This window comes from Macrobrachium rosenbergii, chromosome 45 (assembly GCF_040412425.1).
Source record: "Macrobrachium rosenbergii isolate ZJJX-2024 chromosome 45, ASM4041242v1, whole genome shotgun sequence".
Classification (NCBI taxonomy): domain Eukaryota; kingdom Metazoa; phylum Arthropoda; class Malacostraca; order Decapoda; family Palaemonidae; genus Macrobrachium; species Macrobrachium rosenbergii.
The window spans coordinates 26,195,207-26,222,706 of NC_089785.1; the positions used below are offsets into that span (position 1 = coordinate 26,195,207).

At 38.9% G+C, this 27,500-nt stretch overlaps 3 protein-coding genes across 3 annotated transcripts in view; 2 read left to right on the forward strand and 1 right to left on the reverse strand.

The window, feature by feature from the left end:
• LOC136829822 (ETS homologous factor-like) overlaps positions 1-5,495 on the forward strand; it is a 6,075-nt gene extending 580 nt beyond the window's left edge. Inside the window, exons 1-6 of the mRNA XM_067088775.1 lie at positions 1-725; positions 2,323-2,518; positions 2,940-3,170; positions 3,815-3,964; positions 4,095-4,287; positions 4,704-5,495. The exon at positions 1-725 is cut by the window's left edge and continues 580 nt beyond it. Coding sequence (XP_066944876.1) covers positions 420-725; positions 2,323-2,518; positions 2,940-3,170; positions 3,815-3,964; positions 4,095-4,287; positions 4,704-4,815 — 1,188 coding nt within the window. The 5' untranslated portion in view covers positions 1-419 and the 3' untranslated portion in view covers positions 4,816-5,495. The remainder of the gene's footprint in view (positions 726-2,322; positions 2,519-2,939; positions 3,171-3,814; positions 3,965-4,094; positions 4,288-4,703) is intronic.
• LOC136829975 (uncharacterized) overlaps positions 1-21,510 on the reverse strand; it is a 94,003-nt gene extending 72,493 nt beyond the window's left edge. Inside the window, exons 1-6 of the mRNA XM_067089151.1 lie at positions 21,134-21,510; positions 20,144-20,342; positions 19,754-19,966; positions 19,262-19,366; positions 18,678-18,870; positions 18,430-18,540 (exon numbers count right to left, since the gene is read on the reverse strand). Of these exons, the coding sequence (XP_066945252.1) occupies positions 18,430-18,540; positions 18,678-18,870; positions 19,262-19,366; positions 19,754-19,966; positions 20,144-20,342; positions 21,134-21,349 (1,037 nt within the window). The 5' untranslated portion in view covers positions 21,350-21,510. The remainder of the gene's footprint in view (positions 1-18,429; positions 18,541-18,677; positions 18,871-19,261; positions 19,367-19,753; positions 19,967-20,143; positions 20,343-21,133) is intronic.
• Positions 8,908-13,644, forward strand: LOC136829824 (ETS homologous factor-like). The gene is made up of 6 exons (XM_067088777.1): positions 8,908-9,916; positions 10,554-10,752; positions 10,939-11,151; positions 11,545-11,652; positions 12,072-12,264; positions 12,403-13,644. The coding sequence occupies exons 1-6, from the start codon at positions 9,698-9,700 to the stop codon at positions 12,515-12,517; spliced, it is 1,047 nt and encodes a 348-aa protein (XP_066944878.1). The 5' UTR covers positions 8,908-9,697; the 3' UTR covers positions 12,518-13,644.
• Positions 21,511-27,500: the final 5,990 nt, after the last annotated feature.

Genomic DNA, 27,500 nt, shown 5'->3' on the forward strand with positions numbered 1-27,500 from the left:
GTCCCGTGTCCTAATCTCAGATCTAGCACAGGATTCTGTCTACTTTTTTTTGTGAAGTGGGCCTACTTCTGAGTTCTGAGCTCTGGTGTTTAGTAAATCCCGTCGTCTGTCGTGGATTTCAACTACTGACTGCTGTCTGAGAGATCTGTCGGAAAAGGCCCGCAGGGCTTCGACAGGGTACATACCTCGACAGTTTGAAAATCGACATCCCCTTTTCGTTTCTGTGAATTCAAGAGTTTTCATCAACGCAGACACCACTTACCTGACGAAGACCTACTCCGGGGGGACTGAGGAAAAGAAAAAAATCCATACGTACGAACCTGTCGCACCCTCGTTCCTGTGAGAGAAAGTTGATTTTTTAAAACATTAAAAAAAGAAAGATAAAAAGTTTCATTTTCCCGAGGGCTGGCAGCCAAGACATGGACTTTGGTTTCGAGAACTTAGAGCCTTCCCTGAGTTACGAAGAGGAGCTCCTCCTCCTGGCGCAGACGGGAAACTTCGAAAGGCTCTACCACACTTATCTGGTGGACATGAGTTCCTTCTCTGGCGCCCAAGAAGGACACGATGATTCCCGAGGTTTACCGCAGGAGTTTATGACTTCCGCGGGGCACGGCGCTCCCTGTAGCAGCAGCAGCAGTAGCAGCAGTTACCAAGGGCACTCCTACGCAGGCCTAGAGGACGAGAGGTCCTTCGGAAGGATACCCATTGCCGATTGGCAGGGCGAGGTAAGAGAACTTTTGGGGTTGCGTGTACGATGTAACAAGTTTTCCTACTTGTGTCAACATGTCAACAAACCGTTCCTCTTCTTCTTCTTTGCTTTTGTGATCATGAAGTCTTGTATCTTAGATATTTTCGGGACTTAAAAGTCTAATTCAAAAGTCTTAAAGTCTTAATCGAGGGGAAATGTGGAGGAAGATGTTTTATTTCATGATTGTGTTCGTTAAAGATACTTTATTTTGTTTTATTCAATAATGTTGTTGGTGTACATGAGTAATTTTAGCACGTTCGGTATTGTGCAAAACAAATGAGAATATAACCATGCATCCATTTTGTGATCTTCATATATATATTTATACATATATGTGAATTTTCGGAACGTTTCAACGCATGACGTAATAGTAATAGAATTGTGACGTCAGCGGCGGTTTTCAGAAATTGTGTCCACTAACATCTGTGAATTTTTTTTTTTTATGCAAGACTCGTTTATGTTAAACTTGCTTTCGTTGAAATATATAAACAGTCGTTGCTGATGTCATATATATATATATATATATATATATATATATATATATATATATATATATATATATATATATATATATATATATATATATATATATATATATGTATGTATATATATTATTATTATTATTATTATTATTATTATTATTATTATTATTATTATTATTCAACCTCTATTAAAATATGTACGTAAATACAAAATTCATGTGCAATAAATTCAAGTATATATATATATATATATATATATATATATATATATATACATATGCATATATTATATATGTATATATATACATATATATGTGTAAATGTCTTTTTTGTAAGTTTACTTAAATCTTATTCCACAAAAATTTTGTAATTGTATTCATGTTCTTATACAGGCTGAATAATAATAATAATAACAATAATAATAATAATAATAATAATAATAATAATAATGTATTAAAATAGTATAGTTTATCATTGAATTACTTATCAATGAAAACGGTTTCGATTAAGAAATTCTCGTTTTCGTTGATTCCTTCAATTTCTGTCGATTTGTTTGTTGGTCATTTAACTGCAAAGTTACTCATGTAATGAAAATGGAGAATTGGGAGTTGAAATATGCATAAAAGATTTTATTCTAACAAAAATGTCTTATATTTAACTTTTATTTACTTCTTAGCATCAATATGAGTATAAAGAAATGTACATGACATTCTGTGGTGCTGGTTTTTCGTCCTTTTTAGGCCCCCATCTTCAGTGCCTCCAGCCCTTTGACCTCCCATTTGTTCCATGTGGTCTCTAACCTTCCTCTGAGCTGTCCAACTTCTCCGTAACTCCCTGTGGGAGAGGCCAAGAATGGTACCTAGTTACAACAAAAATCTGCATTAAGAGTGTTGAGAAGTGGACCTGACATTCTCATGGGCTGAGTTTTTCGTCAGAAAGTAGGCCCTAACTACCGTGCCCCCATGCCCTTTGACCTTCCATTTGTTCCCTGTGGTCCCTAATCTTCATCTAAGCTGTCCATCTTCCCCATAACTCCCTGTGGGGAAAGCCCAAGAAAGGTACTTAGTGACAACAAGAATCCTTCTGCCACAGGACTGTGTTGATTGGGCCGACGCCGTCTGCAGGAAGAGGGGCATTGATCCAGCCTCCATCAGCTCCTGGGACTTCAGGAATTCGACAGGGGCCACCCTCCTGCAGTTTTCTCCAGAGCACTTCAGCGCCTTCGTCGGCGACCGGTACGGGGAAGTGTTCTTCCAGGAACTGCAGGCGCTGAGAAGGAAATACAACGGTGAGTCATCAAAAAGAGGAAAAGTTGGTCCAGTGAGCATAACGTGCCTTGAAGTACGATTGTGGATTTGTATGTACTTGCATTCACGAAGACTTTGTTATTGGTTATGCAGAGATTAAATAAGTACTTTTAAGCTTTTCCAGCATCCAAATGCTAATGTTTTTCCTGGCTTATATATAATTCCTTACATTTTAGAGGCCGAAGGTCTATAGGCCTATTGCTCTCTTTTGTGGTTAGGCCTATTGCTCCCTTCTTGCTTAGGCCTATTACTCTCTTTGTGGTTAGGCCTACTGCTGTCTTTGTGGCTAGGACATCACCTGTCTTCCTTCCTTTTCCTTCAGCCCTGGGCTACAGACGGGCATTAAGTTGCCAGTTCCAGCTGCTATTCAGTATATTAATGCATTGGCATCATTCACTACAGGCAAGAACATATCCAAACCAGTGGCTTCTGCAGGCGCCTACGGGTACACTGCTCCAGGAGAGGGCTTGTTCTCAGCCACTTCTGAAGTCTACCAAGACAGCAAGGACATATTCAGCTATACCACCGAGGACATCAAGGACCTGGCCCAGTACTTTCCTGACGAGGACGACGATCCTTTGTCCCACGACCTGCAGGATTTGGAGCTCCTGGAGGAGTTCATGCCCATAAAATGTGAGGAGGATATTCTTTGAAGTAGAATTAAGGTGAAATACGTTGAATTGCATAAATGCTAAGAATGGAGGGATTGGTGGCTAGGAATTCTTGCAGATGTAGATAGCAGGGGGGCAGGACAGTGCCACTGAACTGTACCATCAAAGGGATGGTGAATTCTGTAGAATAATTGCTATGCAACACAAGTAGGAAGAGGGGTCATCTACTTATGGGGTTGCTGAGTCGACAGGGACACAGTACCTTCAGGAAAGACAGATGCCACCTTGTGGGTGTTGAAAAGGCAGGCATACCCTAGGCAGATGTCACCTTGTTGGGTTAAGCTTAATGGGGAACCAACGGAAATGGCTCCGATGGAAAAGACAGAGGCCATCTTGTGGGGATGAGCTCAACAGGGTAGCAAGAGAAATAGTACCAATAGAACTTAAAGACCCCAACTTGCAGTGGTGAGCTTAATGGAGTATTGACTCCAATGATACCGACTGAAAAAGAGATTGTTGCTACCCGGCGGAGGTGAGCTTCATAGAGTAGTGACCAAAAGACTACCTGCAGAAGAGAAAAGAGAAGCCACCTAGTGGGGAAAGACTTGGGAGAAGCAGCAAGTAAAAGTGACATAGTCCTACTTATTTACGTTTGTCCCTCAACAGATGAACCACAGCTGACCTATGAGTACCCCGTTCCCTCTGCGACTTCGCCTTCCTCTTCGCTCGTCGCTGAGGCAGGCGCCTCAGTCGGAGACCTCGCGAGCACAGAAGAGGACGTCTTCAAGAAGATACCGACGAACACCAGGAGGAAAGGTGAGCGTTCTCTCTCTCCTTCTAGATTCTTGCATTCAATAACGACATATATTTTGGCTCTTCTTGAACTATTGAACTACAAAAGCAGCATAACACTGCGATTCGACTTCATTCATATTTGTACTGACAGTGAGAGGACCTAGGTCTTGGGAATTTCTCGTCCGGCTTCTGGTCGACAAACGAACCAATCCAGCCCTCATCCGATGGGAAGACGAAGCCACGGCCACATTCCGCCTGACGCAGCCAAATATCATCGCTCAGATGTGGGGGAAGCGTTCGAAGAACCCAAAGTTGTCTTACGTTAACTTCGCGCGAGGCTTGAGGTAGGATTTTATTAAATTGTGTGAGCTCTTTCTAGCTTTCAAACCCTTTCTCTTTCTTAATGATTATTAGCTGTAGTAGATTATCTAAGCCTGGACGTGCCCCACCTGTCAAGGCCTTCGGGCAAATAATGTCTTCGGTTTGGAAGAGGGACAGTGACAAGCATTCGATCTCACACGAGGCAACCAAGAGGCACTTGCTCTGTAGGCAAGGCTACTCGATGGATCCATTCATCCATTCATGTAATGGCATCGTTACTATCGATTACCATAATTCAAGCAGGAATAATAGGAGATTTCGGTGACAGAACGCATTAGTCGTTTCTTGATGAGTCACTCTGGGGCCCTCCACATCTGAACAAACTGACAAGAGATTGAAGTAAAGAAGAGACTGACCCTATGTTTCCTATTTTTTCTAGATATCACTACAACACAGGCGCTCTCGAGCCCGTGTCGGAGCGTCAGTTGGTCTACAGATGGGGCCCAAAAGCACTCGAGTACTTGGACGAGCTGAGGAAGGCATCCCAGTGATCGGGACGGTTTGTTGTGGTCTTTTGTGAAGACCGACCATCTCACGTTGTGATTGGAGGTCACCTCACCCTTAGACCCGTTGCGACAGGTCCAGCGATGAGGATGGTGACCATGACTGGTTGTGAATGGTGTTAGAGCAGTTATTTTGTGTCGTGCCAGTCAGTTGTACCATGTGGTAAGCAAGATTTTGTTGAAGGACTTAAATTTCTGGACGGAAACCAAATCGAACGAAACCAAGCGCTGGCGGGAGTATTGGAACCAGAGGTTCATCCCATTATCTGAGTGTCCTTTGTGCAAGGGAGGCGTGCGATATCAAACTTGAATTATTCTCTGAATCAATGCAATGTTTTGTTATTTTAAGGAACATTCCTGGAAAATATTATTTGACTTTAACAGATTTCCATCTTAGAGAAACCAGGTAACTCTATATTCAGCTCTAGGAGGCAAGGTAACTCTGTATTCAGCTCTAGGAGACAAGGTAACTCTGTATTCAGCTCTAGGAGACAGAATGTAGGAATATTTTTCACTGTGATAGAAATACATGTATATGGCGTCAGTATTTATTTGTATGTTTCGGCATTGTATGGCGAGAATTTATTTATTATGTATATGAGCTAGATTTAGCATGAGTGATATTTTTGTAATAATCAGCTGTGGCAGTGGAATTTTTCCGTTTGAGATTTCACTTTATGTATATATATATATATATATATATATATATATATATATATATATATATATATATATATATATATATATATATACTCATATATATATATGTATATATATAATTATATATATACATACATATATATATAATATATATGTATATTTATATATATATATATATACATACATATATATATATATATATATATATATATATATATATATATATATATATATATATATATATATATATATATATATAAAACTACAGCTGACAGACTGATGAATTTATGATACAATTCAGAACGGCTGCATTCCCTCATTGTTATAAAATTATTATCAAAATAAAAATGAATAATCAATACTTTGCCTAATTTATAGTTACCTGAGCTTTAACTCTCTCTCTCTCTCTCTCTCTCTCTCTCTCTCTCTCTCTCTCTCTCTCTCTCTCTCTCTCTCTGGGCGTTACTAAGCATGGCGCAATCTGGCGCTTATGACATTCAAGGGAACTCGCGTTGGAGCCCGTGTGGGGAAATTCCCTAAACTTCCCGATGCATTGACCCGTAGGTCGGGATGGAACTTTCTCCCTAGACTCCCTGGGCGCTCTGATGATCGCATTGGATGCTATCTCTCACGTTTTTAGTTTTCTGTAAAAGAACACTATTGTGCATGATTTGTCTGTCCGTCCACGCTTTATTCTGTCTTCACTTTTTCTGTACGCATATTATTCTGTCCGCAGTTTTTCTGTCCGCACTTTTTTCTGTACGCATATTATTCTGTCCGCAGTTTTTCTGTCCGCACTTTTTTCTGTCCGCACGTTTTTCTGTCCGCACTTTTTCTGTCCGCACTTTTTTTCTGTCCGCACTTTTTTTCTGTCCGCACATTTTGCTGTCCGCACTTTATTACGTCTGCACTTTATTCTGTCCGCAGTTTTTCTGTCCGCAGTGTTTTTGTCCGCACTTTATTCTGTCTGCACTTTTTTTGTCCGCACTTTTTCTGTCCGCACTTTTCCTGTCCGCGCTTTTTCTGTCCGCACTTTTTTTGTCCGCGATTTTTCTGTCCACACTTTGTCTGTCCGCACTTTTTTTGTCCGCGCTTTTTCTGTCCGCACTTTTTTTGTCCGCGATTTTTCTGTCCGCACTTTTTCTGTCCGCACTTTTTCTGTCCGCACTTTATTGCCCGCACTTTTTTCTGTCCGCACTTTTTCTGTTCGCCCTCAGATCTTAAAATCTACTGAGGCTAGAGGGCTGCAAATTGGTAAATTGATCATCCACCCTCCAATCATCGAACACACCAAATTGCAGCCCTCTAGCCTCAGGAGTTTTTATCTCATTTAAGGTTAAAATTAGCCAATAATCATGCTTCTCGCAATGATATAGGACGGGCCACCACCGGCCCGTGGTTAAAGTTTCATGGGCCGCGGCTCAAACAGCATTATACCGAGACTACCGAAACATAGATCTATTTTCGGTGGCAGTGATTATACGACGTACAGAAAACTCGATCGCGCCGAGGAAACGTCGGCTTTTATTTTTTTATTCTGGTACCTTAGGGCCAACTTGTGGTGCCCCAATGTCCCACGCACGAAAATGCGGCCCCCCCCACTCCATCGCCTCCCCATTTCGAAAAAATGTTTAAACAAAAATGGCTGCCTTTGATTTTCTGGTTGTTATCGCTATGTTGTAACTAAGGTTGTAGTACAGTTTATTTATAGGTTATTGGTTCCGGGTTGAAGGTTGTAATGTCTCTGTTTTTGTGACATTAATTGAAATTAAAAGGGTAGATTGTATAGAGAGAAAGATACTTAGATTCATTTAGAGAGAGAGAGAGAGAGAGAGAGAGAGAGAATAATTGAAATTAAAAAGTTAGATTGTATAGAACGACAGATACTTATATTCATTGAGAGAGAGAGAGAGAGAGAGAGAGAGAGAGAGAGAGAGAGAGAGAGAGAGAGATTGAGGGAGAGAAAGAGATAGAGAGATTGAGGGAGAGAAAGAGGGAAAGAGAGATAGATAGATAGAGAGAGAGAGAATAACTAAAATGAAAGGTTAATAGATTCGATATACCGAAAAAATACTTAGATTTATTTAGCGAGAGAGAGAGAGAGAGAGAGAGAGTGAGAGAGTGAGAGAGAGAGAATAACTGAAAATGAAAAGAAGTTATAGATTCGATATACCGAAAAAATTCTTAGATTTATTTAGCAAGAGAGAGAGAGAGAGAGAGAGAGAGAGAATAACTAAAAATGAAAAGAAGTTATAGATTCGATATACCGAAAAAATTCTTAGATTTATTTAGCAAGAGAGAGAGAGAGAGAGAGAGAGAGAGAGAGAGAGAGAGAGAGAGAGAGAGAGAGAGAGAATAACTAAAAATGAAAAGAAGTTATAGATTCGATATACCGAAAAAATTCTTAGATTTATTTAGCAAGAGAGAGAGAGAGAGAGAGAGAGAGAGAGAGAGAGAGAGAGAGAGAGAGAGAGAGAGAGAGAGAATAACTAAAAATGAAAAGAAGTTATAGATTCGATATACCGAAAAATTCTTAGATTTATTTAGCAAGAGAGAGAGAGAGAGAGAGAGAGAGAGAGAGAGAGAGAGAGAGAGAGAGAGAGAGAGAAAGTGAGAGAGAGAGAGAATAACTAAAAATGAAAAGAAGTTATAGATTCGATATACCGAAAAAATTCTTAGATTTATTTAGCAAGAGAGAGAGAGAGATTGAGGGAGAGAAAGAGAGAGAGATTGAGGGAGAGAAAGAGGGAGAGAGAGAGAGAGAGAAAGAGATTGAGGGAGAGAAAGAGGGAAGAGAGAGAGAGAGAGAGAAAATAACTAAAATGAAATGTTAATAGCTTCGATATACCAAAAAAAAATACTTAGATTTATTTAGCAAGAGAGAGAGAGAGAGAGAGAGAGAGAGAGAGAGAGAGAGAGAGAGAGAGAGAGAGAGAGGAAATGGCTGAGAGTTTAACGAATCAGATAAACAGAGCGGGAGAAAAAGCCGGCAATAAAATAATTATGAAATGATTTCAAAATCCCTTTGAAAAGAGTTTGATCTCAAAATACCTGCGGAGCAAGAACAGTAGTCACGTGAGTCGAGGAGAAGAAGAAGAGTAACAATAGTCACGAACTTCACAAACGTAAACAAAACCTTCGAAGATGACGCAATGATGAAGACAGCGGGAATGAGAGAGAAGTATTTCCAGCTAGGAACTGAAATGACTTAAGCGAGGAATGCTTTTGGGAAAGGCCCCGAACTTGATACGTATTTTTGGTAAGCAGTGGAAGAATGAATGGAATGAGAGAGAGAGAGACAGAGAGAGAGAGAGAATTGTTGAAACAGTTTGTTAATATACTTGGTAGTATGTCGTCATAAGAGATGATTTGATTTTAAGAAGAAGTCGAGAGAGAGAGAGAGAGAGAGAGAGAGAGAGAGAGAGAGAGAGAGAGAGTTGATATCATCACCAAATTTTGTAATCAACATCTTGATACGTATGGCAGACACGGCGATGTATTAGGCCTGGAAGAATGAATGAGAGAGAGAGAGAGAGAGAGAGAGAGAGAGAAAATGATCTCATCTCTTCACACAGTCAAGGTCAATCGGAGGTATAACTGAATCTGTGAGCCATTATGACAACAAAACAAACATCAGTAACTGATGTAAATCACTACTACCACTAGTCCTACTCCTTCGCTACTAGTAGTAGTAGTATCGGCCTATGTGGGGTGATTCAGAACCAAAGTATGGCCACACAGGAAGCCGTGACATAAACACTAGGAAGAAGAAGAAGCTTCTGACGTCACGGCATCCCGCGCAAGCAACAAGTGGGCGCTAGGTTTAAAAACGTCTGGCTGAGCCGCGTCGATCCAGTCTTGAAACGGTCGACAAAGTGTGACTTTGGACTGTCGAGTTCAAAGTTCCAGGGTTTTGTAAAAGGTTCAGACGTGACCTCAAGTGTGAAAGGGTTTCAGAAAACGATCAGGATCACCTGAAGTGTCAAAGGGTTTCAGAAAACGTTCAAGATCACCTGAAGTGTTGAAGGGTTTCAGAAAGCGTTCAGGATCACCTGAAGTGTTGAAGGGTTTCAGAAAACGTCCAGGAATCACCTGAAGTATACAAGAACCTGACAAAACGTTCAAGGAGCCACCTGAAGCCTGCATTTCGTTCGAGAAGGAGAACAGTAGGCAAACAGCAACGACAGGACCTTGTCTGTGGGACAGTGAAATGGATTCTTGCAGCCACGAAGACCTCAACGCCTCCTTCAGCTTCGAAGGGCCTCTGTTCAGCGGCGACAACACCATCGATCAGCTCTGCCAGACTTACCTGGGTAGTCTGGGTTCCTACGCAGAGTCGCATCCCCAGATAGGTTCAGGCGACATCGGTTTGCTGTCAGCGACAAATGATGATTACGACAGGAAAGATGTCGCCTACTGGATGCCTCAGGTAAGAACGGGAGTTCCGTTGGTTTTTTTTTTAGACCAATTTTTCTTTATTTTTATCATTTTTCTTGTTTGATAAACGATATTTTCATGATATTAGATTTTTGGGGGGACAATTTTGACAAGTTTGTGGCTTTTTTTGGCCTAGTTTTTCTTTATTTTTATAAATTGTTTGATAAAAGTCATTTTCATGAAGCTTGATTTTTTTTACAATTATTTTGACAGTGGTTCTTAACTTGGGGGGCGCCAGCAATTCCCAAAGGGGGCGCGATCCCTAGGGGAAAAATAAGAAATCCTTAAATCTTATTCGTTATTCTCTTAACACGAGTGGCTAAGAAGTAGTGCAAGTATCTCACTAATTCTTCCCCAAAAGAATAAAAACACCACCTTCTCTATCTCTTTTTTTTATTTTCCTGTAAATTTGGGGAGGGAATTTTACACATAGATGCAAGGGGGGTTGGGGGGGAGGGAAGGACCAACTCTTAGAGAGGGTACGTGTTAATAAAAAGGTTAAGAACCACTTGGTTAGTGGGTAAATGTGATTGCTCCCTTACCAAAAACTGACTTCCAAAATTTGTTGCAACATATTGACATCCTAAAAGTACGTACTTCTAAAATTGACTGACATAACGTCTTTCCAGGACTGCCTGGACTGGGCCGGAAGTGTCTGCCGGAAGAGGGGCATTGACCAGTCCACAGTTGACCTCTGGGCACTCAAGAGTTACTCTGGAAGCGACCTTCTTCAGTTCACGCCTCAAGATTTCTCAAATATCGTTGGGTCTGTTTATGGCCCACTCTTCCACCAGGAGTTGACGGTTCTCTTCAACAAGAGAGAACAAGGTAAGCACTGAGTCTCTCTCTCTCTCTCTCTCTCTCTCTCTCTCTCTCTCTCTCTCTCTCTCTCTCTCTCTCTCTCTCAGTGAGAAACAAAAAAACATTCAAGTTGAAGAAATAAGAACACATAACTAAATGCATTAAAAAAATACAAAAAATAGAAATAATCTATTTTCTTTGATTCCTCTCCAGACAAAATGCAAGGTGCCGTGGGCGGCTGCGTCCCTACGTACGGATCCTACGAGTATCCTACGCAGGAGTATGGCTACGAGAGCGATCCTTGGGAGCTCACTTCCGAGGACATCAAGGATCTGGATCGATACATCCACCACCAGGAGGACGGTCCTCTGGCGGGCAGCCTGTCAGACTTAGACTTCCAGGAACAGTTTCTTCCGATCCAGTTGGGTAAGTTTGTCATTTTTTTTAAGGGGTATAATAGGTCTGGAAGGCCCCTAAGGCGCTTTCCGGAGCGGGTAGGCCTCCTGGGTTTTGGAGAGGGAAGGTTAAAATAGGTCTGGGGTGAAATAAGGGGGAATGAGAACTCAAAAATTATTTTGGAGTAATTGGTAATTATAATATAGTCACGTATATAATTTTCATCAGAGATTATTTAAGCAGAGTTGATTGCTTGAATAGTTATTAGCTTTAATTCATATATTTCTGAATATTAAATGCCTTGTTAAATAAGCATTTGATCCCAAAATAATACTAAGGACACCTAACAAAATATCAAGACCCAATCCACCATTACTCCTGTACAAATAATCTAATATCGAAGGATTTCCCCCCCTCCTACAGAAGGATCTCAGCTGATTCCTGAACCAGTGCTGCAAAGTTCATACGGAGCCTCACCGTCCTTGGGTCAAGATCAAGTTCCATTGAAGCAAGCTGAAACTAAAAAGAAGGGTAAGTTCAATTTAGGATTTGGTCTATAAAGAGATTGGTCAGTTTCAAGTTTGCTTCGATCAGGAAATGAATCTGTTCAAGTCTTATTCATTTTTGTAACCAGAGAACATTTTTTTTAACTATAGATTTAAACGTCAGTAGGTTTTGTTTTTTGATCTCTTGTCCGCTGGGGAATTGAACCCAAAAATTCTGCTCCAGAAAATATGAGAAATTGAATAAAAAAATAATCTGCTGGGAAATGAACACCAAAATCAACCGTTTTATCAGGATACTGATTCATGGTATCCAAAAACAAAAACAAAACAAAAAAAAACTTCCAAAATCTATAATAAATAACGAATCCCAAAAACTCAGTTGCTGACATTTCCAGAAATCCGAAATGAACAACTCAACTTAACCCTCCTTTCTATATTCAACAGCTCGTGGGCCCAAGAACTGGGAGTTCGTGATTGGTCTGCTGGGGGACCCAAGGACCAACCCTTCCCTCATAAGATGGGAAGACAAGGCCCAAGGCACCTTCAGACTGGTCCAGCCGACAGCCATCGCCCAAATGTGGGGTCGAAGGACCAACAAACCCAATTTGACCTACGACAATTTCGCCAGAGGATTGAGGTGAGTGAACTGGAGACTTAGAATAGAAAGGGGAATGTCCATTTTAAAATGTAATAGTTGATGATTAATCTGTCATAGATTTTCATATTTCTTTTAAAAATACGACTTTCTACAAACATATCTCTTCAACTCCTTCAGGTACCACTACACCACGGGTGCCCTGCAAGCCGTGTCTGAGAAGCAGCTGGTCTACAAGTGTGGACCAAAAGCCCTGAAGTTCCTCATCGACATGAAAAAAGAAGGAGTTCAGTGATAACCTTTAGGTATCTCGTGACGTCACTGAGAAATAGTCACCGTGAGCCTTACAGGTGATCTTATTCCTTCTTGTTCCACTTGCCTTAAGTGAACTCTGTGCTGTTCTTCAGGGATCTCGAAGCCATTCCACTTTGCTGTGTTCTGCAGGACTCTCGAAGCTGTTCCACATAGTGTGATTCTTCAGAGATCTCTAAGCAGTTTCATTGTTTGAGGTCCTTCAGGAATCTTGGAGCTACTCCACATAGTGCCTGTCTTCAGGAATCTCGGAGCCACTCCACTTCGTGCGGTTCTTCAGGAATCCCAAAGCCACTCCAGTTAGCATAGTTCTTCAGGAATCTCGGAGCCACTTAGTGCAGGTCTTCAGGAACCTCAAAGCTACTCCAGTTAGTGTAGTTCTTCAGGAATCTCGGAGCCACTCCACTTCGTGCGGTTCTTCAGGAATCCCAAAACCATTCTACTTAGTGCAGTTCTTCAGGAATCTCAGAGCCACTCCACATACTGCAATTCTTCAGGAATTTCGAAACCGCTCCAGTCTGACTTGTCATTCAGTGTCGCGGATGCTGCAACTCCTGATTTATAAGAGTGTGGGACCATGAACGCCATTATTTGCCAAAGATTGCTGGAGGCGTCATCTCTGATACTCGCCCGATTATTTATTCTAATAATTTAAGCAAACTATTATTATTATTATTTATTAATTTATTGATATATATGTTTTTCTAATAGCTGATCTTTTTCTCCATTTCCCTGTTACTTGTTTGAAACGAACACCTTAATATTCTTTGGAAGATTAAATTTCAAGGTAATGGCCCCTGTGGTGGTGAGCTTGTTAAAGGTGAATAAGGTTCATCTTCTGAATAATGATAATAACAATAATAATATTAAGAAATGGCAGTAGCGAGTTTCCTCTGGTTTGAGAATACTTTCTTGGTAAAGGGCAGCTGAAAAAAATACTTATGTATTTATGAATACTAGTATTACCCGATCTCATTCCCTAGTTATTTTTTGATAGGTTACTATTTATGCAAATGTTTTCTAAGATGACAGTTTGCAAATGCTCTGTTAGTTTTGTACCTGTAGTATTTTTTTTATATTAAACTTGCTGTAGTCTGTGATATTGCGAAGGGTAGCTGTATTGCAAAATAAGTTGTTACATTACAAAATATCTTGTAATATTACAAAATAACTTGTAATGTTAGAAAATAACTTGTAATATTACAACAAACTATTTTGTCTTGTTACAAGTGATTTTGTATTGTTACAAATAATTTTGTAATGTTAAGAATTATTTTGTAATATTACAAAATAGCTTGCAATATGGCAGAATAATTTGTAATATTAGAAAATAATTTGTAATATTACAAAATAATTTGTAATATTACAGAATAATTCGTACCATTACAAAAATAATTTGTAATATTACAAAACAGTTTGTGATAATTTAATTGCATATTTAAACCCTTCTTAAATTTATTTGTTCATAACCTCTGCATCACTCTGTGAAATCATTATATTCATAATGAAAACGAGGGATATCATTGTTAATATTCCCTCATTATACTGTGATGTGAAGAGTATTTATAAATATTTATAGAAATACTGTACTGTGATTTAAAATCATTCCCTTATAAAAATGCTTTTGTGTATAATACATGAATATTTATAGTAATATTTGTAATATTTATTCATTTATGATTAACTCATTATGCCGTAGCATTTACATGTGATATTTATTGAATTCTTTCGTGTCCTTGACGAGATCTTGAAAAAATATTTATTTAATATGGCGTGAATTAAGTTCTTATTTAATGAATAAAATGATTATCCATACTATATATTATATATATATATATATATATATATATATATATATATATATATATATACATATAAGTTAATATTTTAGAGTATGTACAATGATAAAAATTATATGAAGACTTCTGTAAACTTTTTTTCGTTTTACTAATGTTCATTGAGATGATTTAGCCAAGACAAAATTCATGACAACCTTGGGGCACCCTTTGGCAATGCCTGTGGCACCCCTTGGCACGGCCTGTGGCACCCCTTGGCACTGCCTGTGGCACCCCAGGGTGCCCCAGGGTGCCACGACATAAAATTTGAGAATCACAATTTTAATATTTATATATGTTGGAGTGACACCTGTAACGTCGAATTTTTTATCGTTTTTGTGAAGGGTTTTGTGGACAAAATCCTATATTATTTCATAATATTGTAATTTAATTACTGATTTTTATATTTTGCTGTTTATTAAAATGAAGTTATGTCGCCAATGTTTTCTTCTTTCCAATTACCTCAAGAGGCGAAGCTATAATAATAATAATAATAATAATAATAATAATAATAATAATAATAATAATAATAATAATAATAATAATAATATTATTATTATTATTATTATTATTATTATTATTATTATTATTATTATTATTATTATTATTATTATTATTATTCATACAAAGCGTACATTCTGCAGACGAGAATGCCCATATGATTTTATGAGTTAATATAATTGTACATGAAATGATGTGTGTATATATATATATATATATATATATATATATATATATATATATATATATATATATATATATATATATATATATAATATCATTAGGCACTGTAGTAGAAAGAAGCTGCCATCATCATAATTATCTAAAAAGAAAAACCTGTAATTTCTTTTAAGTTCCTTTCAAAAACGAGTCAGCAAAAATATTCTCTCCTATTTTCAGATTCCCCGCATTGGAAGAAATCGGGAATGAGGTTCACCTGACAGCTATTACAGTTCGCCACCTGTTTGTCTGTTTCTATCTGTCTGTCTGTCTGCATTGTCATTTTGTGATACTTCTCCAACAATTTGAATTCGACCGGTCCAGTGGTCTTGGCTCATAGATCTTCCGTGTTCGTTTTACCCTCAGATGAGGTAAGTTTACTTAAGGTTATAATATGAACCTATTTTGTAGGTTGTATTTGACTGTGTTGAGTATATTATTATTATTATTATTATTATTATTATTATTATTATTATTATTATTATTATTATTATTATTATTACTTCCTAATGAACACCAAAATATTCTTTGGAAGTTTGAATTTCGAGTTAATGGCACCTTTGGTGAATAGGGTTCATCTTCTGAAGAATAATAATAATAATAATAATAATAATAATAATAATAATAATAATAATAATAATATTGTAATTATTATTATTATTATTAATTATTTTATTTTATTTTTATTTTTTGAAGAAAAAAATAACATGCATATATAAAAATATATTTTGCTTTAATTATTCATAGGCATCATCGCACCCCTTAGGAACCCGCTTGGTACCCCCTAGCGGGGCGAGCACCCCTGGTTAAGAACCCCTGTTTTAGGGTGAAATACGAACAAAACTTTCAGGAGGAGAATTCTTGTAAATTTAGAATCTTACAAAGCGCCATTACCCTAGATTCTTGTCCCCGTAGGGGTGGAGAGGTGTAGTGACGTCATGCGGTGCACTGCCTACGCTTCAACCCCTTTTCTTCCTTTTACTATACCTCTGTTCATATTCTCTTTCTTCCATCTGACTTCCCACCCTCTCCTAGGCCAAAATTCTTCATGTTCCATTCCTAGACTCTTGTGTGGGTTTGGAAGTGGTATTAATCTAAATTCACCTTAATTTCGATAACTGGTGTCATATTTCATAACTGAGTACATTATAGTAGAAAGCTGGGATCATGCAGTTGAGTAATGAGGTCACATAGTTGATAAATGAGGTCATGTCGATGATAAGAGGTCACCTAGTTGCTATATGAGGTCATGTCGATGATAAGAGGTCACCTAGTTGCTAAATGAGGTCATGTTGATGATAAGAGGTGACCTTTTTGACAACTGAGGTCATGTCGATGATAAAAGGTCACATGATTGGCTTATGAGGTCAGGATGAGGTCACGCAGGAGATAATTGACAGCTGAGTTCTAATTGAGGTCATGTATTGATATCTGACCTCAGGTTGTTAATATTTGAGGTCACAGTTGATAACTGACATCATTCGATTGAAAATGGGTGTAAATATATTTGACAATAACGATGGGGTGTAATGCAAAGGCTATAAAGAAACCCATGGGAGTTCGGGAATACAGAAGCAGTGGGAGAAGAATGGATTTTAGTTTTCCTGATTAGGAAATAGTGTAGCTAAATCGTCCTTGTTATTGACTTTTTGTGGTAAAAAGATGACAAACAAATCAGAGAACATGTTCTTCAGAGTATTTTCAAAAGGAGAGGTCTTGCTACCCTTGTGGAGGAGTTGGCTTAGCCAAATCCCGAATACAACCAACAAGACAGTCTAAAAAGTTTACACATAAAGGTAATTTCAGATCTGGAAAACCTGTCACTGTAATGGAGGGGTTGGTTCAACTGTATTCTGATTCTTTAAGAAGGGTCTTGCTGCCCCTGCGGAGGAGTTTTTTGAGTCAAATTGTGCATATGAATAACGATGTCTGAAGCACTACACATAGAAATAACTTCAAATCTGGAAAACCTGTCGCCGGTAGTGGATGGGTTGGTTCAACAGAATTCTGGGATATATTTTCCTTACGGGAAATACTTTCTCATGGGTTGCAGAAAAATAAATAAAAGAAGCATTAGCAATAAATAAAAAGTATATTTTTCCGTAAAAAGGAAACACGACATCAAAATTATTCAGAATAATTTGAGTTCTTCTTTCATATTCTACCCTTCGCAGAAGGTACGCTTCGTAAACTTTATATATTAGGATACAAGATTAAATAAATGTCACAGATATGCAAAAATCTATCTAATAAATATAGCAATATAAATAATCAGCTGTCTTTTATCACAGACGAATCATCGCAGTATCTAAGATGCTCAGATTCCGCAGCGAGATTCAGGAATAAGCGAGTCTGACTAGAGACGCAGCCTAGAGATAATATCACCCAAGAGAAATGTTTGAGGCTAGCTGGCAAAGGGGAAAAAATGTTGTCCATACTACTTCTTCCTCGCTTTCGTCTTCATACGACCTTTGGACCATTCTTTAATAGATAGTCTTCTTGAGTATTCCTTCGTAAACTTCTGTTCTGGGCTCAGAACTCCCTCCACCTTGTTCCCCCCCACCCTGTCTTAACTACGTAGCTGCCTTGACACAATATATTAATGCTATTTTGATTAAATTAGAATAAATAATTAGGCGAGTATTTAAGACGATGCTTCCAGTGGTGGCCAACTTGATAAGCAGGCTTTGGTAAATAATGGCATTCCTGGTCACATGCTCTTAGAAATCAGGAGTTTCAGCGTCTGGAACACTGATGAACCAGTCAAACTGGAGTGGCTTTAAGATCCTTGTAAACGCCACTCAGTGGAGTCAAAGTGGAACTTCTTTAAGATTCCTGAAGACCTGCACTAAATGGAGCGGCTTCAAACTCCTTGAAAACTGCACAAGTGGAACTTCTTTAAGATTCCTGAAGACCTGTATTAAATAAAGCGGCTTCAAACTCCTTGAAAACTACACAAGTGGAACTTCTTTAAGATTCCTGAAGACCTGCACTAAATGGAGCGGCTTCAAACTCCTTGAAAACTGCAAAAGTGGAACTTCTTTAAGATTCCTGAAGAACTGCATTAAGTGGAATGGCTTCGAGATATTGCACTAAGAGAAGCAGCTTCAAGATACTGAAGAACTGCACTAACTGGCACTGCTTTGAGATCCTTGAAGAATCACGCGAAGTGAAGGCCTTCGAGAGTCCTGGAGAACATGGCAAAGTGGAGTGGCTTCGAGATCCCTGAAGAACCACATACAGTTCACTTAAGGCAAGTGGAACAAGAAGGAATAAGATCACTTGTAGGCTCACGGCGACTATTTCTCAGTGACGTCACGAGATACCTAAAGGTTATCACTGCACTCCTTCTTTTTTCATGTCGATGAGGAACTTCAGGGCTTTTGGTCCACACTTGTAGACCAGCTGCTTCTCAGACACGGCTTGCAGGGCACCCGTGGTGTAGTGGTACCTGAAGGAGTTGAAGAGAAATGTTTATAGAAAGTTGTATTTTTACAGAAATATGACAATCTATGACAGATTAATTATCAACAATTATATTTTAAAGTGGACACTCCCCTTTCTATTCTAAGTCTCTAGTTCACTCACCTCAATCCTCTGGCGAAATTGTCGTAGGTCAAATTGGGTTTATTGGTCCTTCGACCCCACATTTGGGCGATGGCAGTCGGCTGGACCAGTCTGAAGGTGGCTTGGGCCTTGTCTTCCCATCTGATGAGGGAAGGGTTGGTCCTTGGGTCCCCCAGGAGACCAATCACAAACTCCCAGTTCTTAGGACCACGAGCTGTAGAAGATAGAAAGGAGGTTAAGTTGAGTTGTTAATTTCGGATTTCTGGAAATGTCAGCAACTGAGTTTTTTGGATTCGTTATTCGTAATAGACTTTGGAAGCTGATTTTTGTTTTTGGATACCATTAATTAACAACCGAATGGCTACGGCATATCCTGGTAAAATTTCTGAGTTTGGTTATCATATTCCAGTATATTAATTTTTGATTCAATTTCACATATTTTCTGGAGCAGAATTTTTGGATTCATTTCACCAATGGCCAACTGACCAGAAAACGAAAACTGTTGACATTTCAACCTACAGCAACAAATTTCCTCAGGATACAAAAATGGAAATATAATTCAGATTATTAACCAAAATACGAATGAGACTTAAAATAGAACTTACATTTCTTTTTGGTTTCGTCCTGCTTCTGTGGAACCTGATCTTGGGCCGAGGGGGAGGCTCCGAAGGAACACTGCAGAACTGGTTCAGGAATCAGCTGAGATCCTTCTGTAGGAGGGGAGGAAATCCTTCGATGTTAGATTATTTGTACAGGAGTAATGGTGGATTGGGTCTTGATATTGTGTTGGGTATTCATAGTATTATTTTGGGATAAAATGCTTATTTAACGAGATATTGAATATCCAGAAATATATAAATTAAACTTAATAACTATTCAAGTAATCAATTCTGTATAAGCAATCTCTGATGGAGATTAGATACATGACTAATTACCAATTACTCTAAAATCATTTTTGAGTCCTCATTCCAGCTTATTTCACCCCAGACCTATTTTAACCTTCCCTCTTAAAGGTCAGGGGGGCCTACCCACTCCGGAAAGCGGCCTTAGGGGCCTTCCAGACCTATGATGCCCCTTTAAAAAAATGACAAACTTACCCAACTGGATCGGAAGGAACTGTTCCTGGAAGTCTAAGTCTGACAGGCTGCCCGCCAGAGGATCGTCCTCCTGGTGGTGGATGTAACGATCCAGATCCTTGATGTCCTCGGAAGTGAGCTCCCAAGGATCGCTCTCGTAGCCCGACTCCTGCGTAGGATACTCGTAGGATCCGTGCATAGGGACGTAGCCACCCACGGCACCTTGCATTGTGTCTGGAGAGGAATCAAAGAAAATAGATTATTTTTTGCAATTTTTTTTAATGCGTTCAGTTTTTGTGTTATTTTTCTTCAGTTCGAATGTTTCTTTTGTTTCTCATTGAGAGAGAGAGAGAGAGAGAGAGAGAGAGAGAGAGAGAGAGAGAGAGAGAGAGAGAGAGAGAGTATACTAACCTTGTTCTCTCTTGATGAAGAGAGCCGACAACTCCTGGTGGAAGAGTGGGCCATAAATCGACCCAATGATGTTTGAGAAATCTTGTGAGGTGAACTGAAGAAGGTCACTCCCCAAGTATGTCTTGAATACCCAGAGGTCAACTGTGGACTGGTCAATGCCCCTCTTCCGGCAGACACTTCCGGCCCAGTCCAGGCAGTCCTGGAAAGACGAAGGGTTAGTCAGTTTTAGATTCTGGAAATGCTGAATGTTTTAATCTATTGTTTTTACTTAGGGATTTTAAGAATTTCTGGAATCCAGACTTCAGGAACTTCTAGAATCTAGGCTTAAGTAAATGCTGGAATCCTATAAAAGATGGTTCTGGAAAGACTTTGGTTATGCAAATTACTTTTATCATAATTTTACAAAGTAGATTCCAGTTTATTTCTGGAATTTTATTCCAGCAAGTCCTGGGAAAATCTTAGACACCTGCAGGTCTGGAAAGACTTTAATCACTTTATGGATTGGGAAAAGACTTCAAAAGCTTTTTGGACTAAATTCCAGGTGGTTCTGGAAAGATTATAGTTAATAAGAATTTGGGCAAGACCTTTAATAGTATTTTCGGCTTTAATTCCAGGCAGCCCTGGAAAAATCTTAGGTACTGCGGGTCTGGAAAGACGTTAATCACTTCCATAATTGGGGAAAGAATTCAACAGCTTTTTGGAGTTGAGTTCCAGGTGGTTCTGGAAAGATGATAATCTAATAAAATGTTGTTGAGTCTTCAATGATATCTGAGACGTTACTTCCAGGCAGTTCTGGAATTTTGGAAAGTGTTATGAGCAAGAATGAGACGTTTGTCCTTTCCAGACTTATAATGGATGAAAGCTTTTGATAAGTGCTGGAAATAATTGACTTTGTCATCCATCTCGTTCGGGGTTGGTGTTAAGCACGTGTTGGGAGGAACCTTGAAGCGACAAAAGAAAGAACAAACACTCAAAAAACGCATTTTTTACCTCTGGCGTCCAGTGAACGATGTCTGTCCTGGCGAACACTTCGATCTCGTCGAGTAATCCGCTGTTGTGGGCGCTGGGCTGTTGGTAGTTCTCGCCGAGGGAGCTCATGTTCCCCAAATAGGTCTGGCAGAGATTGTCCAGGGCGTTTTCCCCGCTGAAAATCGGCTCGTCGAAACTGAAGGAGGCGTTGAGGTCTTCGTGACGGTAATAGTCCATATCTCTAGGATTATCCAAAGGGTTTTGTTGCCTTTTCTAGAGCTTCACTCACTCGTCTGGCTTAAATATGTATATATAATCCCGCGAAAACACCGAGATATGTTTGATTTCAAATGGCAGTCTACCGGGGACGCTCTTAGGATGCTGTCACTCGGCTTTCTGCGGCTGTACTGTCTTCCGTCTTCTGCTCGCTGGCTATTTTAAAGTCGGGGCATTGACGTCACAGCAACCGGGATATCTTCCTAGTGTCGCTCACGTCACGGCCTTCCGCAGGGTAAACGTTTGCGCTGAAAAATCGAACTTACTCGGGAGCGTTGAGCCGAGAAACATTATCTCTACTTCTTCCTTCTTGTCCAGCCTCAGTCAGCGGGTACGAGAGTCCGTGGGAGATGGGAGTTGGGAGATGGGAGTGTGGCCTGCCTACCCCCTTTCTCACCCACTCCGTCCCGATGGGCGGCCCCACTCCGCCCCCTTCTCTAGAAAGGAAACGTGTGCGACATTCTCTGAGACTATACGTATAAAACGGTGGTTCCCCCGGCCGAATTTTGTGAAACACCCTCGACGATTTGTTATTGTTCCTGTTCGAAAAAAGATGGGGTTTTGGGCGTGTGCGCGCGTGCGATCTGATGCAACAGTGTGTGACAAGTCTCTTTTGAAATTACGGAAACCAAAGGCATTTCTATTATGGCTCCTGACGTAGCTTTTCAACACAAGCGGTTGGGTCAACTCTGTGAGATATTCAAAGATGAGTCTGTTTCCAAGATTCCTGTAATCTTCTTTGCTCGTATCTCCTGACTGCCAGACTAATTTTTGTTACTGTTTATGTGGAACGTTCATATTTTTGGCGCATTTTTTCGTTAATTTTTAATAGTTTTGTTGCTTTCAAGGTCAGTGTGAGTTTCCCTCAAAAGGACAAAATGACTCTGTGCCTTGCCAGAAGCAGTGAGCTACTCTTGTTTGTAAACAAGATTCAGAAAAGTGTCAAGTCAGACCTGCTGAACAGAGAGCTCAGTCCAGTTGGATCCTAGTTGGTAAAACAGTGATTTCTCCAGGTCTGGTTACCCTTGGATAAGGTGTAGATACCAGGTTATACAAAGGTTTGGTTAAATGACAGTGAGATTACTCTGTACTTGATCTCATTCCAGGTCAAGTTACCCTTAGGTAGGGTGAAACTATCAGGTTATACAAAGGTTTGGCTAAATGACAGAATGAGATTACTCTGTACTTGATCTCATTCCAGGTCTGGTTACCCTTGGATAAGGTGTAGATACCAGGTTATACAAAGGTTTGGCTAAATGGCAGAATGAGATTACTCTGTACTTGATCTCATTCCAGGTCTGGTTACCCTTGGGTAAGGTGTAGCTACCAGCTATCTGGTTATACAAATGTTTGGCTAAATGGCAGAATGAGATTACTCTGCACTTGATCTCACTCCAGGTCAAGATACCCTTAGGTAAGGTGAAACTGTGAGTGGTCTGGTTTATTGTATATATGATATAATATATATGAGTGTGTGTATGTATACATTCATACATATGTATATAAAATACTATATATATATATATATATATATATATATATATATATATATAAATGAAATGATACATATATATATATATATATATATATATATATATATATATATATATATATATATATATACATATTGTATATATACAATATAGAATTTTTGAAAGCTTTCCCATCATTTGTCACATAACTGAGTTATTCATTTCTCACGAATCACTCATTCTTCCCTTAAAATTTTTAACACGTGCCATGGCTATAAATATATTTTTATTTTTATTGTTGTCCTTGAATAAATCTACGGTTTTTTAAAATCTCATTCATTCTCTGAACACATTATTATTGAATAGTCTGGATGCAATATATTCCAAAGAATACTGCGTTTGTCCACAAGAAGTAACAGAAAGTAATGGGAACTTGTAGTAGTAGTATTAAGTCAGGCCTGACTTGGAAACGGTTCCGAGCGAGGCTCAGTAACCTTTGCAACGGCTCGTTTTGGGTGTAGTCACCAGAAGGAAAAAATTGAGTAACTTACATAACACTTTCGTTTAGTTTATCTCTTTACTGGTTTCGCGCGCCTGCGCATACATACAAACACCCGAAGAATTGACAGGTATGGTTGAAGATGACGGAAACTAAGAGAAAGAGAAGAGAGAGAGAGAGAGAGAGAGAGAGAGAGAGAGAGAGAGAGAAAGTTTCCCTGGAAATTCCCAAACGGGATTAGGTTATGCTTTTCAGATACGTTTTGTGATTGTATTGTAATCTCTCTCTCTCTCTCTCTCTCTCTCTCTCTCTCTCTCTCTCTCTCTCTCTCTCTCTCTCTCTTGTTTTCCTTATTTGTATCAACTTTCATATAGATGTTTAATTTTTCATATTGTGTACTGTAGCTCTCTCTTTCTCTCTCTCTCTCTCTCTCTCTCTCTCTCTCTCTCTCTCTCTCTCTCTCTCATTTGTTTTCCTTACTTGTATAAATCTAAATATCACCAATTTGACAGCAACAAAGAGCTTTTAGAGAGAGAGAGAGAGAGAGAGAGAGAGAGAGAGAGAGAGAGAGAGAGAGAGAGAATTGCATAACAATGGCTAAGACAAAATCGAGAGAGAGAGAGAGAGAGAGAGAGAGAGAGAAAGAGAGAGAGAGAGAGAGAGAATTGCATAACAATAGCTAAGACAAAACCGAGAAAGAGAGAGAGAGAGAGAGAGAGAGAGAGAGAGAGAGAGAGAGAGAGAGAATTGCATAACAATGGCTAAGACAAAATCGAGAGAGAGAGAGAGAGAGAGAGAGAGAGAGAGAGAGAGAGAGAGAGAATTGCATAACAATAGCTAAGACAAAACCGAGAAAGAGAGAGAGAGAGAGAGAGAGAGAGAGAGAGAGAGAGAGAGAATTGCATAACATTGGCTAAAATAAAATCGAGAGAGAGAGAGAGAGAGAGAGAGAATTGCATAACATTGGCTAAAATAAAATCGAGAGAGAGAGAGAGAGAGAGAGAGAGAGAGATAATTGCATAACAGTAGCCAAGACAAAAACACAGGATTGTACAGTGCTATACGTATCTTTCTATTATACCACAGTCCTGCAAACAAGAGGCTTTCCCCAAAACCAATTGGCCAATCAGGGACCAGCTTCCTATTGACGTCACGAGGTGCCTGTCATGTGTGTCACAGACCAATGGCTGGACAGACTTTCTGGTTACCAGGGTACTCCCCGAGTCAATTTTTGACCTCAATGGTTTAGAAGGAACAGAAGCAGGGATTCCGTTGGGCCGGAAATTGGTGGAAATTGGTGAGACAGCAAGCAGACATTAATAAATAGATATTACGTGGCTGTGAAGTTCTGTGTAACTCTGGTCGTTTAAGATGTCTGTGTTTTTCATTCATGATATGTTTACGGGTCTTTGTTGATTTGTAAGTGTTTTGTGAATGAATTTTACTCCCATAATAATAATAATAATAATAATAATAATAATAATAATAATAATAATACTCTTGTTCGTTATTCAGAGAGAGAGAGAGAGAGAGAGAGAGAGAGAGAGAGAGAGAGAGAACGCGCTAAATATGACACCAGGAAAACCGCTAAATTCTACGTCATTCCGTCACTTAGAAGTCATGTAATTATTAGAATAGAGAGAGAGAGAGAGAGAGAGAGAGAGAGAGAGAGAGAGAGAGAGAGAGAGAGAGAGTTTTTCCTGATAACATAACAACGAAGTAATGTTCCATTCCACGATCATGTGTTTTCATCTTCAGAGAAGTCCCGAAGGTATACATACGTATACATATATATATGTATACATATATACATATATTATTTATATATATATATATATATATATATATATATATATATATATATATATTTATATATATATATAGATATATATTACTCACTCAGGTCCACCTCAAGAGAGGAAAATTTGTATATATATAAATATATATATATATATATATATATATATATATATATATATATATATATATATATATACATATTTTTTTCCTCTCTTCAGTTGGACCTGACTGACTTACTCACCGGAAGTGCTTGCGCCATCCCTCTTAAGGTGTTTCCTCATTCATAAGTCCAAGGAACGAGTTTTCCTAGTGTAGCACCAGGTGCTGTGATGAGGTTGGTAACTAACCTCTTTCCAAAATTCTCTGGATTTTTAGTTTTCGCTGAAAGAAAACTATTGTGCCGAATTGGTCTGTCCGTCCGCACTTTATTCCGTCCGCGCTTTTTCCGTTAGCCCTCAGATCTTAAAAACTATGGGGGCTAGAGGGCTGCAAATTGGCCTGTTGATCATCCACCCTCCAGTCATCAAACGTACCAAATTGCAGCCCTCTAACCTCAGTAGTTTTTATTTTATTTAGGGTTAAAGTTAGCCCATGATCGTGCTTCTCGCAGTGATATAGGATAGGTCGCTACCGGGCCGTGGTTAAAGTTTCATGGGCCGCTGCTCATATACATACATCTGTATATACTTATATATATAAATATATATATGTATATATATAAGTATATATATATATATATATATATATATATATATATATATATATATATATATATACATATGCATAAATCAAGAAAAAAAGACTAATTTTTGCTGAAACAAATCTTCATCATGCAGTAAATCTAATCTCTCTCTCTCTCTCTCTCTCTCTCTCTCTCTCTCTCTCTCTCTCTCTCTCTCTCTCTCTCTCCCTCCTTTTCAATCTCGGTACAAATCTTCCTCCATTGAGGAGGTTATGAGTATTCCACGAAATTATCCAAGATTATTATGATTCTTTTTAATTTTTCTTCCGCTAATTTCTGACTTTCACCCTCAATTGACGTCAGAGCGACTCTAGCAACAGAGGAATTTCCCTAGGGAAGGCTTGTATAGTGGTGTAGATTTGGTGGTAGGAATTGGTCCTGTGCGTATATGTAGGCGCGAGAATGCGCGCGCGCGTATATATATGCATATATAATAATGTATATATATATGTATATATATGCCTAAAAAATCACAATAGATGTAGGTGGCTTCAGTGTATAAGCGAATCCCACAGGAGAATGACAAGAAGTTCATTACCAAGCGCTCTGACGTTCATCAATGCACCGTGTGGGCACAAATGAGACACATATGAAAAGTGAGGTTTACAGAGGAAGCTAAAATGAACAAGAATACCAGATGGTCAATTGTCAAAGGGTAATAAACTGAGAGATGTTTCAGGATAATCGTGGATCACGCGGTCACAAACTAAAACCGTATACACTGAACTGCGAGAGATACGGAATCTTACCCATTCAAATTACAGAAACTTCCGTTTATCAGCAACTTTTTCAATCATGAAGGCATCAAGTTTAACCAAGCCAAGACTTACATTTAGAACGCTTCCATTATCTGACTTTATACAACACTCAAGATCATGCTTCGCTCCAGTTAATGGGATGATCTAAATTTCATATGTACGAATAATGCAATCGATGTTTGGCCAGTTCTCAAAGACTGTTGGTGTTGTTTGGTTCCTTGTGAGTAAAAGTGATTTCCCAGTTTGTCCATAATGTATTTTATCACACCTTCTACAAGGAATTTCATAGATGTAGCCGGAAACATCTTCAGGAGAATCTTTTGTTACTAAACTCTTAACATTAAAATGACTGAATACAACATTCATGTTGAAAGGCTTTGAAATTCTAAGAATTTGTAAAAACCTTTCACCACACGGTAATTTGAGAATGTTATGCTTGCTAAATTCAAGTTTGTTATTAGTTAAGTAGAATGGTTTTCCAGTTTGTTACCCTTTGACAATTAAGCAGCTGATAATCTTGTTCTTTTTGTTTACTTTGTAACTTTTTCATCTGTTCATGTGTCTCATTTGTGCCCAGACGATGCGTTAATAAACGTGAAAGCGCCTGGTACTGAACTTCTGCTGCCTGAGAGAGAGAGAGAGAGAGAGAGAGAGAGAGAGAGAGAGAGAGAGCAACATTATCTCCCAGTGCCTATAAGATCTCTCAGTGTCTCCACAAATGAAAATGAAAACTTTGTCCTTCTCATTCATTCTCGACTCTTTCCGAGAATGAGTCAATTCTGAGAATGGCGGCCGTGTTGTGACGTCACTGAGTTACCACACACTCAAAGTAGTAACTCTG

Excerpts from the sequence above, each read along its gene's own strand:
- LOC136829824 (XM_067088777.1), top strand. The coding sequence starts at position 9,698 with ATGGATTCTTGCAGCCACGAAGACCTCAACGCCTCCTTCAGCTTCGAA. Across the intron at positions 10,753-10,938 it reads CTTCAACAAGAGAGAACAAG|ACAAAATGCAAGGTGCCGTG; the intron begins GTAAGCACTGAG and ends ATTCCTCTCCAG. Across the intron at positions 11,152-11,544 it reads GTTTCTTCCGATCCAGTTGG|AAGGATCTCAGCTGATTCCT; the intron begins GTAAGTTTGTCA and ends CCCCTCCTACAG.